This window comes from Polypterus senegalus, chromosome 10, assembly GCF_016835505.1.
Source record: "Polypterus senegalus isolate Bchr_013 chromosome 10, ASM1683550v1, whole genome shotgun sequence".
In the NCBI taxonomy this organism is placed as follows: domain Eukaryota; kingdom Metazoa; phylum Chordata; class Cladistia; order Polypteriformes; family Polypteridae; genus Polypterus; species Polypterus senegalus.
The window spans coordinates 85,682,841-85,700,492 of record NC_053163.1 but is presented as its reverse complement, the minus strand read 5'-3'; the positions used below and the strand labels follow the sequence as shown (position 1 = coordinate 85,700,492).

The 17,652-nt window shown below is 32.7% G+C and overlaps 1 protein-coding gene across 3 annotated transcripts in view; it reads left to right on the top strand.

Moving 5' to 3' along the window:
• ocrl (OCRL inositol polyphosphate-5-phosphatase) overlaps positions 1-17,083 on the top strand; it is an 88,346-nt gene extending 71,263 nt beyond the window's left edge. For 2 of the 3 annotated variants that reach the window (XM_039766062.1, XM_039766064.1), the window contains 8 exons: positions 913-1,078; positions 6,573-6,808; positions 8,829-8,852; positions 11,053-11,172; positions 11,527-11,611; positions 13,303-13,430; positions 14,019-14,130; positions 14,389-17,083. In XM_039766062.1, coding sequence (XP_039621996.1) covers positions 913-1,078; positions 6,573-6,808; positions 8,829-8,852; positions 11,053-11,172; positions 11,527-11,611; positions 13,303-13,430; positions 14,019-14,130; positions 14,389-14,513 — 996 coding nt within the window. In that variant the 3' untranslated portion in view covers positions 14,514-17,083. The remainder of the gene's footprint in view (positions 1-912; positions 1,079-6,572; positions 6,809-8,828; positions 8,853-11,052; positions 11,173-11,526; positions 11,612-13,302; positions 13,431-14,018; positions 14,131-14,388) is intronic. The other variant, XM_039766063.1, reaches the window with a different exon arrangement.
• Positions 17,084-17,652: the final 569 nt, after the last annotated feature.

Below are 17,652 nucleotides of genomic sequence, written 5' to 3'. Positions count from 1 at the left end.
CTAGATCACAGCCAGAGTTTTGCAGTAGTTTGTGCGTTTGATGGTGCATGCGGGATGACCAGTGTGTTAGAAGAAAAGAGATCTCAGACTGGCTTGTATGTCAATCAAATGGCAAATGCCATAGGGAGGATATATGATAGACTAATGTTTTGAATGCAACACGATCCACCTGCACTACCTTTGCGATCTACCGGTCGATCGCGATCAACGCATTGGGCACCCCTGCTGTAGACAATCAAGAAATGAATTAGTTTTTTCAAATTATGATATTTAATAGCCAAGAAGTATTTAATCAAATTGACTGCAAAACCACAATTATAGCTGCACAAAGAATGTGTTCTAGAAACGAGAGTTTCCAGAAAATGTACCTAATTATTCATGAATAAAATTCAGCATTTGAAATCTGGAACAGTATTTTGCAGTAAAAGTGTAAAATGCTCAATGAAAATTGAACCACACAGCGACATGAAAAAATTGTCTGGTATTATATATATATACACACACACATATGAGGTAAACAAATGCTTCCTAATATGAACATTTTAGGAAAACATGCTGTACTTTCTAATCCACATTTTACATTTTTTTTAGAAAGGGTTATATATGGGAGATATCCTCTTGTTTTGATTTTGCTTCATGTCATGTGGAAAGGCTGGTGGGAAAAATTGCCAAGTCCAGGTGTTATAAGATGTATTCAAACTGTAAGTTTGAAGTAAGTGGTGTTTACTCGAAGTGTTTAAAAGCCTTTTATATAATACTTATTTACTTGAATATTGTTGTTTGTAATACCTTATTTAATTTTTTTTGATAAGTGCTGAAGCTACCATTGCATTATAATCATGTAGGTAATTTTTTGTGCCATCATCTTTCTTGCTGCACTGTTCTCAGATTTCTTTTCAATTTCTTTCCTAGTTCATCTTCAAAGATGTCAAGTTTCGTCAACTTCAGAAAGAAAAATTTCAGATAACAAATGATGGTCAAGTTCCATGTCATTTTTCTTTCATTCCGAAGTTAAATGATACTCAGTACTGCAAGCCCTGGCTTAGGGCAGATCCCTGCGATGGATATCTAGAGCCAAGTAGGTTACAGATTGCCATGGAAATATTTATAGTTAGGAAAGACAAATGTTTGGTTCTCTCTTTTATTTGTTATGTGTTTTTGTTACTGTTCACACTTTATTCCCCTTTCTATGTTCTGTTGAAGATGCATATTTAAGAAAATTGATTGACATGAAAGACATCACTCTACTGTATTACTCTGCAAAAGTTCATATTAAGTGCTTAATACTCATTGAAATATTACCCATTATTGTTACTAATGTAATCGTAGCAATCAACTGCAGTGTTAGTATGCCCTGGGATGCATATATAGCTTGTCTTCTTCAGCAGCTATTCTGGTTTTTACTGGAATCACTTTTTTTTTTTTTTTTACTAGACTTCTTTAATAGAGGTTTCAGTGATTTTATGGTTGGATGCCTTTCCTGGCTGCAAAATAACTGTCCATGACTATCCAAAGTTACATTTCCATTAGTGCAATAAAAAAGGTGTTAGAAAAAATTAAATAACCTATATTTAATTTTCATACTTTTTAAAAGCCTATTTTTTATGGCAAATGTGTTTTAACAGCTAGTGGTCCTCATGAATCACACTTATGTGGTCAAAGGATAGGTACAGGAGCACCATTGTGTTACCTAAACAAGAATGTGCATACTTGGAATTTCTGTCACTCTAATTTCTATAATATTTTCCTTTAAACCCAGTGGTTTACATATTTATACACACAATTGATTACAACATATTTTGCATTTTAAATTGCAAAGTAAACTTTCTCTCTACTTTCTAATTTTTATGATAGGGCCTGTCTTAACTAATTTTCTTTTGGCTTAGTTTGGAATTCGTAATGTTAGTAACAAAACAAGAATAAATAATTTTTGAAATGCAGCAATAAAATAACAAAAGTAATCAAAATCTGACAGACCTCTTTAATACAGTATTGCAGAAATCCGTGTTTATTCTCTCAGACAGAAATCACTCACTACATTTACAATTTATAGTTGGGATCAGGTCAAGTTTAGCAAATAAAAACTAACATTTTCATATGATTATTCATGAAGTTTATATACTTCATATACTCAATTCATTACAATTGCTGTTCATCTTCTGATTAAGTTTTATTTTAATAAACATTCATAGTCTCAGATCATGGCTGTTACGTTGCCATTGATATCAATTATTAGTTTAATCTAAATATTTGTTTAATTTTTCTATGTAATATATGCAAAGTTTGGAGATCTTTGTTGATGTGTTTTATAATTTTAATGTTTTTTGTGGAAATCCTCTAGAATAAATTATTGTCCCAAGAGGGAAACTTAAACTTGAACTGAATGCTAGTTTGTACAATTTACATACATATATGGCCACTTGATAGGGTTTGTCTACTCGTTAATACTAATAATGTGCACCTAAACAACCAATCATGTGTCTGCAAATCAATATATATGTCAAGCAAATCTCAGGTCTCAATCCTGTAGAGCACCATTAAAACGAGTTGCAGCAGGATGTAATTCTATAATTGTTATTTCACATGTGGTGAAAGGTTAGGTTCTTTGTAGCAAAGTATGGAAATTACAAGTATTCAGTGTAAACGTCTTTCCAGTAGGTGATGTTTATCTGACTTGAAATTGAAGCAAAATGTTTTTTGTTTCAAATAAAACACTTGAGAGGTACATAATGATTATGTACAATATTTACCAGTGTTATGCATAACAGAAAGAACAAGTATCATCATTATGCAAAAAGTAATTTTGCAGCTGTTTATCAATAAGAAATTAGTGGTTGTCTCATTTTCAAAAGAGGCCAAAGTCTTTAAGATAGTATAGTCATTTTGCCTGCTCCATTTTTTTTTTCTTAATAGGTCAGACTCAAAACATTTTATCATTCCTCATATGTATGTGCATATACTTTTTTTCATTTAAGCATCTTCCAATTATTTGAATGTATTTGAAAAACATAAATTCAGAAGAATTTTAAAATACAATGTGTTGTTGCTTTTGTACGCTGGAAAATTGGATGTTCCTCATTTCGATGAAAATGACATTAAACTGATTTTGATCGTCACTGACAGAACTTTACCTTACTTCGTAGTGAGATAAGTCAAAAGATCTTTAATCTGATACTAGTAAAGGATAATTTTACTTTAATGTTTGCTCTTTAATTTTCTTTCAGAATCATTTCATTGTAAATGTTGATTGAATGATAATTTATTTTGTTGAACAAACTATAAAGAAGATTACTTAGAGAGGCAGTGTCATACATACAGATTTCTTTCTTACTATAAACCTGTTTATACAGAAAAATGCACATCTTGATACTATAAATAAAAGGTATATGCAATGTGTGTTTGCATTGACAAATGTTTCCAATTTGTAATTGATTATTATTGTTTATTTAGCGAAGTGCCCATAATTTGTGGAAATGACTCATTCTGCTTGATTGATCAGTTATGTAAATCTATTCACGTCACAGATTATTTCCACCAATATAAACTGTGATTATTGAATCGGACGTTCATTTTAAGGCAAGAAACCCCACGTGCCTTTATTTGGATGGAGTTTTCTGCTGTGAATTTTCTTTAATGTGTGAAACAGTTTGTTAGTATATTGTGCTTTTGATTATTTTATTTGTTTTTTTCCTCACCTATATTTAATGATTATTTGGGAATAATAATTTACAAAACCTGTTTTACTGCCATATTGTTTCATTAATGCCCAATTTGTAAATCCAGTAATCTCCCAGGGTGTTTATTTGTAGTACTGTGCAAAAGTCTTGGACACTTTAGATGGTTTACAAAAATATTTATGTTGGTTATATTTAGTTTTCCAAACATTCATTTTGCAGAAAGTGAAGCAATACAATAAGTATTTAAATGTTGTTAAAGGAACTAGCATATCAATATGCAACTTTCAACATACAAATGTGAGATCTTTGTAGACATATAGCCCAGTGTTTGATTAAGCATATAGAACAAACAGGTACTAATGACCAATGATTTAATATGTAGGCTGAGCAAAATGACTAACTGAAACAGCTGTGTAGGGGGAATGAAACTGAGCAAGGGATAATCATTCTAAAAAAAGATGAGGTTGCTTTAGATGTGATGGTTTAACCAGCAAATCCCACACCATGGCAAAAGTGAGCATAATAATAATCCTAACATAACCAAGAAGAAATTTCAAGATGCATTATCCACTCTCTTCTGCAGAAACTAGCAAACTGGCAAAGTTTGTTTCTTTAAAATGCAGTGGTTAACCAAGGAAATTGAGTGCAACAAATGAGTAATCCATCGTGCTTACTTCCCTTCAAAATCAGAAGATTTTTAGAACTGCTCAGAACTTAGCTTTCAACTGGCAATCCACTGGAGCAAATATACAAGGGATGGAGTACAAAAAAATGGCAGAAGGTGCTCTGAACTGATGAGTCAAATAACAAGGCTAGTTTGTTTTCTGGAGGGGTAGCAGCTGATACATGGATTAATGGGATTAATAAAGTATCTATCTATCTATCTATCTATCTATCTGCATGTAACAGTGAAGTAATCTGGAATTTCCTTGGAAAGTTAGTACTGAATTTCTGCAAATGGAGTTAGTGATTTGATCAAAATTGGTGGTCCCCTCATTGCTGAGATTTATAGGTGTATTTTTATTCAACATATTGCACCATTAGTGAGGCACAACATTTAAAAGACCCTGACACATGATCAAAATAAAAAAAAAAAATAAAAAATCTGCTGTAAAAAAAAAAGAAAGGAACAGGGAATCCAGCAACTGATGGTATGGTGCTCATGGAGCCATATCTCAACATCATAGTGTAATTCTGGGAAAAGCTTGCAGAGACAAAAACAAGTAAGACAGTCACTATCTGTAGTGGAACTGTGGCAAGTTCTCCAAGGGGCTTGGAACAGCATACCACACAAATAACCTTCAGAAGCTAAAAGCAAGTGTACCTAGAGAACTGCTGCTGTTTTTAAGTATTAAACCAAATATTGATTTTGGTTTATTTCCTGTTTACTGTACTTTGAAGGAGGTTTACTGATTCATAAAAACTATTCATATAATTATTTATGAAAGCATTCAATCTTAATAGAAACCTGAAAAAATTTGCTCAGTACTGTATTTCTTGTCTTTCATAAAAACCTAAACCTATATTGATTAAAATCTTTGTGTGTGTGCCCTCTGAAGTGATGCCACATGCAGCATTGGCACTGAACAGAACTACAAAACAATACCTTTGAATTTACACATGAAATTTGAAAAACACTTGACATGAAAGTGGTACAGTATTATTGTTAGTTGGATCATCTGCATTCCTCAAACGGAATCTGCTATACCTCAAAAATACAGCAGCATATTTAGATCTCTTCACCCTACATGCATTACTCGTATTCCTGTTGCAGTGCCTAATAGATGAGTCACTGGCATAAGTGCAGCAGTATGGATGTTTAAGAGGAGGAATTTCTGACACAAAGTGAAACTGCAAAACACAAGATCAGTGGTCAAACTGCACTGAGCCTTCAAACAGGAATTAAAGGTGAATTATCTTATTTATGCAAAAATATTACAGGCACACTTAACTGACTTACAAATGTTTGATTTTTTTTTTCTCATATTCCATCAGTAAATATTCAAACATTTTAATGGAGCCATATTTTACCTACACTGAAAGAAGAATTATAATAAAAAAAAAACAAAATATAAAGTACTAGAAAAACAATTTCTTTTCTGACCCTTCAAAACCGAAAAAGTGGTGACAAGCTGATGTCATGGAGAATGTTTGTTTTTTTTTTAAATTGGAAAACACTTTTTGCTTCATTCCTGAATTTGTGCCTTCCTTATACCAGTGTCTACATTTCCAGCAGGGTTTACATTTTTAGAACTTCTGAAAGGTTCCTTACTTTTGCAGTTTTGCTGTTAATTTGTTTTGATATGTCTGTTGTTTTGATGATACTTGCTAATAGTAAAAAATTCCAATTGAGGTCCTCTGAACAATGGTTTTAGGCCCTGCACTGCAGTACACTAGTGTACAGTTTGGTTAAGCTGGTCCAGTAATCAGAGACTGTTTACTTATTTTCAAAGGTCTTAGTTTTCATAAAGACTAGAGTACTAGGGTGCAGTACCGTGTTAGCCATTATGAATGTAGAGAAGAGCCAAGCAAAATGACACCTTTTATTGGCTAACTAAAAAGATTACAGTACAATATGCAAGCTTTCAAGCCAACTCAGGCCCCTTCTTCAGGCATGTGTCATTTTGCTTGGCTCTTCTCTACATTCATAATGGCTAACACGGTGCAACACCCTAGTACTACAGACATACAAGACACCGAAATGTACCGCTACTACATGGAAATAAAGACTAGAGTAATACTCTGAATTTAAAAATGTTTTTTAACCTTATATGATTATCTATGTAGTTACTTGAAGGTTATAACAAAAAGCTTTTTTGTAGCACAAATGCATTTTTATATGCTCCGATTTATGACTTATTTTTATTCTGATGACCACTTGTTCTCCAAATGCAGATGAGACAATTGAAATCTGGTTGGAAGTTTATGTCAGCAAAGATTCTGTAACGATGTTAAATTCATGTCAAGACAAAATTGAAGATATCCTGGTCCTGCATTTAGATCGGGGCAAAGATTACTTTCTTACCATTGGGGGAAACTATCTTCCTAGTTGTTTTGGCACTTCCTTGGAAAGCCTTTGTCGGATGAAGAAGCCAATCAGAGAGATTCCAGTAACAAAGTTGATTGATCTTGTGAGTAAAATATTAGCAAAAGTAGATTGTTTTTATTTTTTGTTGGTGGGTGCTAAAGAATAAACTTTTATTGTATTATTTTCCACATAAATGGCACAAACTTATTTTATGCTGTTTAAGTAGATAATGTGTTTTAAATGTATTATTTCGTGCTTCTACTACTATAATTGTGCACTCAGTTAATGCTGAAATTTTATCAGCTGTTGCATGTACGTTTTTCTCTGCAGATTGTGGTATAAATTGTACGTAAGGGAATGGTTTTACAAGGATCATGATTTTTGTTTCCTAAACAATATTGTATAACTAATACATTACTATTTTGTTTTTCCATGCTCCATAACTCTTTCTGAACCTTATACACTCACCCAAAGGATTATTAGGAACACCTGTTCAATTTCTCATTAATGCAATTATCTAATCAACCAATCACATGGCAGTTGCTTCAATGCATTTAGGGATGTGACCCTGGTCAAGACAATCTCCTGAACTCCAAACTGAATGTCAGAATGGGAAAGAAAGGTGATTTAAGCAATTTTGAGCGTGGCATGGTTGTTGGTGCCAGACGGGCTGGTCTGAGTATTTCACAATCTGCTCAGTTACTGGGATTTTCACGCACAACCATTTCTAGGGTTTACAAAGAATTGTGTGAAAAGGGAAAAACATCCAGTATGCGGCAGTCCTGTGGGCGAAATTTGCAAAATGCGAGACCAAAAGAGGCTACAATTTGCACGAGCTCACCAAAATTGGACAGTTGAAGACTGGATAAATGTTGCCTGGTCTGATGAGTCTCAATTTCTGTTGAGACATTCAAATGGTAGAGTCAGAATTTGGCGTAAACAGAATGAGAACATGGATCCATCATGCCTTGTTACCACTGTGCAGGCTGGTGGTGGTGGTGTAATGGTGTGGGGGATGTTTTCTTGGCACACTTTAGGCACCTTAGTGCCAATTGGGCATCGTTTAAATGCCACAGGCTACCTGAGCATTGTTTCTGACCATGTCCATCCCTTCATGACCACCATGTACCTGATGGCTACTTCCAGCAGGATAATGCACCATGTCACAAAGCTTGAATCATTTTAAATTGGTTTCTTGAACATGACAATGATTTCACTGTACTAAAATGGCCCCCACAGTCACCAGATCTCAACCCAATAGAGCATCTTTGGGATGTGGTGGAACGGGAGCTTCGTGCCCTGGATGTGCATCCCACAAATCTCCATCAACTGCAAGATGCTATCCTATCAATATGGGCCAACATTTCTAAAGAATGCTTTCAGCACCTTGTTGAATCAATGCCATGTAGAATTAAGGCAGTTCTGAAGGCGAAAGGGGGTCAAACACCGTATTAGTATGGTGTTCCTAATAATCCTTTAGGTGAGTGTAGATAACTTGATTAATTTTTGAGTGAGGTGACCTTTTGTGTGATTTAATTAAAAAAAAAAATCTCTTTTTGCCACTCACTGAAAGCTTTTATTTTATGCTATATGTTAGTCTACAGACCAGCATGTACTGTTTTTCCTCTTTTTCTGAAAGAAAAAAAAAAATTGGCCTATAGATGTGCTAGACAAGCAGTAAAGAAGTATTTTTTACATATTGTTTAAAAATAGTTTTTTAAGACCATGATTCATGGATGTTCTTAGTCATTCTGCATATCACCTCATGAAGAGTGTCTCACATATTCCATGGATTAAAACAAATGGATATACTAGACCTTTATTTCTTAAGACCTACAGTTTTCTTCTTTTCATTCATTTCATTATATTTAATTATTTGCACTGTTGGTTTGATAAAAAAAAAAATAGACCAACACCCACCAATAAAACAACTTCATTTTGTTGGATTGAAGGATATAAATAAAATAATAGTGACTGTTTTTTTTTATTTTCTTCTTCAATTCTTGTGTTATGTTCTTATGTAATTGAGCTCTTTCTGTCTCATAAATCAGTTTTTATCTTACATACTTTTTTCTTTTCTCTCTTCATTACAATTCTACTGTTTCTTTGGCTTCCTTATACAGGGAGAAGAAAGCTTCATTGAGAAGGTAAAACACTGTGCCTCATTCTCGTAAAATAGTACGAAGTAAATTGTAATATTGCATCGTAGTAAACTGAAATAGTATATTGTGTAACATAATACCATTCTTTAATTGTTTTATTGAATACTGCTTTAGAGTTTGAAACCCATGTGGAGTTTGCACATTCTTCCCTTGTCTGTACATATTTTCTTCCATCTACTGCACAGTTCCTCCCACAACCCCACAGACATGAAGATTATGTTAATTGGTAGTTTCATATCGGCCCTCATGTGGATACAAGTGTCGAAATGTGTGTGCGAGTGGACCCTGCAATGTACTGGCACTTTTTTCGTGGCCATTTCCTGACTAGTACCTTATATTAAGACACAAAATCCACAACAAATTGATACATTTGGTATAGTCATGCCCTTTCTTCTTCAAACATATCTTTTAATTATATCCCAAGCATATTAATACCAAATATATTTGTTCAGTTGTTAAGTACCTTAATCACTTACAGAGCTTTTCCATAGGGACAGTTATGCAGGGAAAAACTGAGTTGGCCTGTCATTTCATCTGTTAATACAGTTGCCCCAAAAGCCAAAATTTCCTGAACTTCAAAAGTCAGTAGCACATAAAATCTGAATCCTTAACTGAGTATATTTCTTATTAGCAAATGTTAAAAATTTCTAAGTATTTTAAAAGCATATCTTTGAATACTTTAAATTTTTAATTTATTATTATATTGGAAAGATGATCTGAAATGGTTACATCTTAAAAATAACAATACAGACCGATTGCAGTCTAATAGCTATTTGTTTGTTTGGTATGGTAGTTATCATCATCATCAAATTTATAGTTATTATTCTGAACCTGAAAACCATGGTTTATTTAACTGCTTTTAGTTGTGACGGACGTGTCTGATTTTTATAGGAGTGATGCTAAGTTTAAATGTGGAAAAAGTCATTTTATCAATTTAATGATAAAATAAGACCTCAATCAGAGTCAGTACATTGTAATTAATTGGCTAGCTACAGTGTTTGTTTTGAATATTTTTTCTTAAAATCTGGTTATGGCTTTTAATCTTGTATGTGGCAATTGTTGTCATTGTTATACTATTTGCAGAACACTTTTGGCAGTAAAGTGACTACTGTTCTGTTTCTGCAACATGTTCAAAATTAAAGTAACAATCCAACCTTTATCCTTGAGGCAAAATAAATATTAAAATATATACTGTATGTATACCACCATTCAAAAGTTTTAGAACACCTCAGTTTTCCAGTTATTATGCAACTTTACAAAGTTTAAACTCTTAATATTTCATGAAATCAAGGCATAGAACAAATAAAGAATGGTAAATAAAAAAAATATGTCAAGGAATCATTAAGTGCTCAAAATTTTATTCCAATTCTTATTTTTTCGTCAAAGTAGCCACATAATATAACATAAAACTGTGGTAATCGTTTTGATTCAGACTGCCAGTCACTCAGTGAAAGACACTAACTCTCCTCCAGCAAAAGAAACCCAGACCATCACACTTCATGCTCTATGTTTGACTGTTGGTGTCACACACTGAGGAACCATCTTTTCACCATTGTGATGGTTTGCAAACACCCTGCTTGATGAACCGAAGATTTAAAGTTTTGATTCATCAGTCCATAAGACTTGCTTCCAGTCTATACTAGTCCACACTCGTTATTTCAAGGCTCTATTTAGTCCTTTAAGGAATAGCTTTCTCACTGCCACTGTACCTGTCAGACCTGCAGCACAAAGTCTCCACTTCACAGTAGAAACTGAGACTTGCTTTTTTCAACCACTGTTAAGCTTGACACAGTTGTGCTGTGAAGTGAATATCCCACAAGCTGGTGAACCTCAGAAACTTGTCTTCTTACTGGGTTGTGACTTTGGGTCAATCAGATCTCTTCCTAACAAAGCTTCTTCCACTTTCCAGTTGCCTTTGGATTGACACTTTGTTTTTGCAATTTCTCTTAATGAAAGACCTATTCATCAGTTTTCTTTCTTTGGCATTGTCTACCATGTATTTCTATTATGAGGTGGTTTTCTGATGGTATTGAATACTTTTACTTTTAAAATATCCTTATTACCAAGCACTGCATGTATGTATGTGTGTGTATTTTATATATATATATATATATATAATAATATAATATAATATAATATAATATAATTTTTTTTTTTCTTTTTTTTTTTTTTTTTTTTCTTTTAGGAATCCCCTCGTGTACACCACCTTCAGGTTGACAATAATGGTACTGAGGATCCACCACTCAAAATACCTAAGGAAATATGGTTATTAGTGGACCATCTGTATAAGCATGCCTGTCAAGAGGTGAGTTGATTATCCCTTTATTTTCACAGATAATTTTTTGTATGACACATTTTTATAGTAATCTTTACATTACAATATAAGAAAGCATTGTATTTTTCGTAAAATTTGAAGAGTTTCTAATTTTTATTATAGTTTCCATATTTCATTACTGTGTCTGTAAATGCCTCAGTATTTTCATAGATTTTCAAAATTTGTTGTATGAATGTTAATGATGCAATATAATTTCAAATAAGGATGTCATGCAGTATGTTTTAATAAAGTATGGCATGAGACTGAAAAAACTACAAAATGCAAATTTACAAGAAATCTACAAACATATCATGTTTTTCTTTATTGTCAACTCCATATATATAGGAAGATCTCTTCCAAACACCAGGAATGCAGCATGAACTCCAAGATATAATTGATTGCCTAGATACATCTATTCCTGTTACAATACGTATCCTTTACAATCTGAATGAACGAAAGAGGCTGTGTGACTGAAAGTAATTCCATCCAGGATTTTAGGGGAGGATAGTTGTGGAAATTTCTGGTTTTATATTATTAAGGAAACTTTTCACTTCAGGTTTTTCTTTCATATTGCAACTCCACTTATGAGACCAGTATTCTGCACAATAATTATACATATAGATTGGAAAAATAATTTAGCTTAAATATGGAAAAATAATTTAGCTTAAATACAAAGCATGTTTGAACATAAACAGAGACACATTCAGCAATTTATAGAAAAATATACATAAATCATAGGTAAATAACAAAAGATTCACACAGGTTAGTTTTGTAGTAGATTTTCAGGGTATCTTTAACTTTTAATGTCCTTTAAGAACTTTATCCTCACTAACTTGGTGTTGGTGTATGCACATTTACAACTCTCACTACTGTTTTCCTTTTATAATCAACTTAATTTTTTTTCTGCTATCACCAACTTGCATTTGAACTTAAGCATTTGTTTTTCTTTCTTTTTTTTTAAGAAGATGGTTGCCTTTACCCGGTCTCCTTACCTTCATTTGTTCATTATCAATCTGGTATTTAGATAACCAGTGTTGAATTTCTCTCTTGACCCAAGGATGAAGTTGGCTGATCAGTGTGCCTATTCTCAGACATGATCTGATTTGACTAATTATAAAAATGTATTAATATAGGAGCAAATCAAAGTTGTTTAAACTTTGTGGCGATTATTCAAAGATATAGTTACTGATGTTGTAACAGATTGCTTTTAAACTACCTGGGAACCCTGCTACCACATAAACTATGTGAGCTGAAATTTCAGGAAAACCTTAAAACCCTATTTCAATAAAACAAACTTTAGAATCAATACATTGCAAACTTTATAGATAATAAAGAAACACTAAGCTGTAACAAGTAAGAAAAACAAATAAAAAATGATCATTGAACAGACAGCTCCAACAGTAAGATCCCCAAGTAGAAGATATTTTACAGCGAACCAGTTTGTTCTGCTCCGGGGCTGGATAAACCTTTAGAAAGACATGTGGTTCAAGGTGTTCTTCCAAATAAAAAGGAGATCAAAACCTAACCAATGTCAGTTTTTAATACATAACTCCAAACAAAGCTTGTTTGTTGTTGTCATCCTAAACTTGCTGTTCTCTTCATTGTTTTAAACTTGCTGCCCCAGCCAAAAGACTACCTCGTTATCCTTTAATTAGCCACTCCTAACCCAAAATCTATATCAACTTTAGGTAGCTTAGATTATCAAGGACCTATACATACAAACATCTGCAGGTCACATTTTCTTTTAAAAATACTTGCACGTTCTGTACGTGTGAAGTTGAAGTACATACAGGAAATGCTGAAGAGACAATTTATTGTGCATTTGATTCCCAATTTGTAGTTCATTGTTTTCCATTATGTCACTTTACATTAGTGCTTAAATAAATTGTATACATATAATAGAGAGAGACCTCAGAACTGGTGATTTTTGAAAATAAAAGGTGTTCGAGATCTACAGAGCCACTAGATGCTTTTAGAAAGAGAATTTTACAATGATTAGATTATGACAGTATTTTAAATACAGTGACTGTAGTGCCACTAAATGTCTGTTTGAGAAATAAATGTTCCCCCAGATTTTAAAACTCAATAATGGAGATAAAGATCCTTAACTTGTCTTTGTAGCCGGAAGCAACCATTCAGTAGCAGAAGCACTGTTAATTTTTTTGGAAGCATTACCAGAGCCAGTTGTGTGCTATGAATTGTATAATAACTGCTTGGATAGTGCTTTGGATAGCCGCCTCTGTAGACAGGTAATTGATAAAATTTGCTTACCATCAACATATTTATGTTTACCAATATATAATTGTGCTGTTAAACTGAATATATTAGAATAGCTCTGATTGGGATTTTTTTGTCTGATTGTGATACCTATTTAATTCTTTTCTCAAAAAATAGATTTTGCAGGTCTTGTTTCATATATGTACTGTATATTGCTGTGTCTCACTCATATTTTGACTTGTAGTTCATGGTTTTCAAATTACTACTTTAAGTGAAAAATTTACAAAGAATAGTAGATGGTTTAAGCCCAAACCAGAGTAATTACTGATTACTTGAACAGAGCAGCTCCACCAGAAGTTGGGAGCTGGCTTGCTAATAATCTTGATTTATTTCATGGCTTGTGCCACACTTGCTCATGAGGGGGGGCTTTGATCCTCAATTATGCAGCTAAACCAATACCTTTTAGTAAAGACTTCCTTACTTCAGAAATTATTTAATGAAGAATAACTAAAAAAAATACATTCTTTTACAGTCTTGCAAGAATTTGTAAATAAATAATAGTAAGTCAAGAGATAAGTTTATACTACTTTCATTGATTTAATATTTCTCTCTCCTTGTAGGTAATTTCTCAGCTTTCCCGAGTCCATCGTAATGTTTTCAGGTATCTAATGGCATTCCTCAGAGAACTACTGAAGTATTCACAGTACAACAACCTTAATGCCAATATGATAGGTAAGAAACCTCAAATGTGTTTTTGTGTACTGTATTATCTGGTGTTTCTTATCTATGATAGATTGGCATGCTATCCAGGCTTAGTGGCTACATTGCACTCACCTTAGCTAGTACTTTTTCTTGTACGTTGCAGTCCTTTGGTGAGTTAGAAAATGAATACTTGGATTGCTTGTCTTTGATGGATTAAGTAAATCTTAAAGGAATCATCTAAGAAAACTTAAAGGAAGCCTTTTCTTTTTTCTGCTTTCTGTATTTTAGCCACACTGTTTGCAAGCCTCTTGATTCGTCCACCACCAAAGGTCTCTGGAAGACAATCAGCACAAGAAAGACAGAAATCCATAGACTTTATATTGAGCTTCTTATTAAGTGGAGATGAAGAATAAAACAAAAAAAAACTGGTACAAAGTGAAGAAGTATCTGTGCTCCATCAGTTTGGTGAGGTTGTTTTAAAGTCTGCTGTGGAAAGACTGTCTCCAGTTGGGTGTTAATGGAGATTTGGAAACATTATTCTGTTTACAAAGATCTTGATTGCACAGCATGTTAAAGCAGTGGTGAAGAAATGAAGACATGAAGAGGAGATCTGCTCAGTGAATAATTTCACATTTTTTGCCACATAAACATGCATACACACTTTTTTCTTTTTCCTTATTGAGGTACTTTTCCTCATACTTGTAAAAAGTGGGTATGGATAAAATTATTAATCTATTTAAATTAAGTGTAAAATGTGCAACTGATTCTTTATCTTTAATCTTTATGTACAGTATTGTTTAAGAAAAAACACTATGTTGTGTATTCTCCTTAAACAATCAGGTTGAGTGAAGATGTGCCAAAACTCTTTAACATCTGGTGTTTACAAAAGAAAGGTACAGATTTATTTTACACTACAGTTATATATATATATATATATGTTTTGAGTAAATATGACTACTCCCACATTCCTTGCCTAATAACAGCTAGTTTTGAAAATTCATTTTAGCAGTTCTTTGTTGTATTCACAAGCCTGTTTTATTAATAATGTAATCATTTTATAAATTTCGAAAGAGTCTGGATTGAATTTTACATGCATAAAAACATGTAAATTGGGAACATTTGTTTATAATAAATAATATTAGATTAGGGAATTGTTTGCATTTCAGTCAACAATGTAACAAAATCTTGTTTCAGGAGAAAGAGTTTATAATTACTTAAGAGCTTCTTTCAGATCTGTTTACAAGCTGTTATAAATTTGTGTTTCAGTACACTTTGTTATATCAAAACTAGACATTGTTCCTTCTTTATGCCATATACTGTATATCCTTTGGATATTTTTGTTCTGGGGCCTAATTAAGTAAAACATTGTGTGTTACTATTGAACTACTATAGTGTATGAACAACCACTTCAGCCCCATATCCTTTAGAACTTTCTTGGTTTTATTTGTCAGTACAATGTTTGCATTCCTATACATTATACTCTTTTTGCTGTGCTTCCAGGGGAAGAAGTGACCAGTACCAGTTTATGTAGGAATCTTTAAAACTACTTTTGTTTTACAAATGTAAAGTGTACCTGGGTTTTGAGAAACTGGGTGTAGAAATGCACAACTATTTGTTCATGGAATTAAAATTTGCAGAAGACAGTAATTAGCCTTACAAAAAAGTAATTCTGCCTAAAAAAAAAAACCCAAAACAAAACTTGTATCTACACAGACGTCTTAAGTGGTGTGTTACATAGGCATTCCTTTTCAAATTGTGCGTAATGCCCTTTTAAATTTTCAAAGCTATTTGTGCTACTTGTATTTTAATTTTTTTTCAGTGTCAAATATAATCTTTATTTAGGTTAGATTAATGCTGTAATCAAAGCGAAGAGTTTTCCACCACCAAGTACCTTGCTTAAGTCTGTTAATATTCAAGATCACTTCTGCTTATGTAGCTGTATTAGATGGGATTGTCTTTTGTATGTGTTTCAGGTTTATTGTAGTGCAATATGAGCAGTATATGACACATGTTAGTATGGGTTTGTTTTGTTTACCTGTTAATAGATCTTTATCTGTGCAGTCCATTTTTTTAAATCTTTATTACTAGAAGCACTTTATTATTTAGAAAAGAAAATCACTTTTGTATGGTCTTGGATATAATGGCCTTCTTATTCAAATCGGAATAAATTATATTATGTATTGACCATACATAATATACAGAATTCATGATATATAAAATGTTGCCATTTCTGTGAAATTCTACCTTTTGAAAGATGCTCGTAAGTGACTACTCCCCTTAGCACTAAATAATTGTACTGGACACAGAACATCAGAATAGAATTGTGTATGTGTACAAACACACACGCACACACCTATACTGTGTAAAAACATATTATTTCTCTTCATAATTAAACTTCTGTTACCCAATACAAATTCTTGATGCATTTTTATTAGTCTTCTATTTGTAGAACATAGCTTTTCCAATTCTTAATCACCCCACACATAGTGCCTTGTTTCCAAGAATTAGAAATTATGTACTGAATAGTATCTTTGTTCACTATTCATTATTTCAGTTTTGCAGAAAAGCACAAACTAGGTTTAGATCTTTCAATTACATTCATTTTGTACACTGTGAAATGAACCAGAATGTTATTAGTTGTCAATAAAGCAAATATTTTATTTTGTAACTCTGTTTGTTGTCAGCATAACTAAAATGATAGTGGACTATTGTACTGTATCACAGAAAAAATTTGATTTTACAGCATTGATTTTTGACTCTTGGGTGAATTGACAGCAGTTGCTTCCCAATCCTATACGATTTTATCAGATGGCTTTAATTGAATGTGCTTGCTGTTCAAATACAAAGATCTGTCCATACATTTGTAATAATGACAGAAACACAGATGTTAAGAAGTCACTTGCACTTTTCTCTCCTGTTTTTTTTTTTTGTTTTTGTCCTTTGTAATTTATTTTCCAATAATAAAAAATGTTTTCTTTTCTCAGTTATTCTTCTCTGTTCCCTGTCACTAAGTATGTTTATTAAAAGTACAGTTAAAATAAGGAACATTAATGAATGTAATATGTTGCATTACAAAGAAAAGCTTCATCTTTTGTTTTTTTACACTGTTCTGTCCTGTTGAGAATAGTACAGAACGTTTATTTTTTTTTTTCATAACTACGGTTGCCACTTTTCAATCTTTTACAAGCAATATATAAAAATATTTTTTTTTTAAATATTTATTATGTTACATAATAAACACATTAACAATTTACCACCTGAAAAATATGGACACTGTTCAAGACTAACATAAAATTAATAATGATTAGAACTGCAGTGAAGATTAGCTAAAAAGTTGTGTTTCTTTTAACAGTCTAGTAGTTTGCCAGATATATGACAATATTTTGCAGTGTTTGTTTTTGTGACAGCAGTGTCAAACAAAATTTTTGTCTCTGTGGGGCTGCAGATTTTGGGAATGTTACTTTTATCAGGATTATCAAAAAACTTCTTCATAGTGCTTTTGGTGGTGGTTCTTCAAGCTAATAAAGCAAGACGTTGAACCTGACATATACA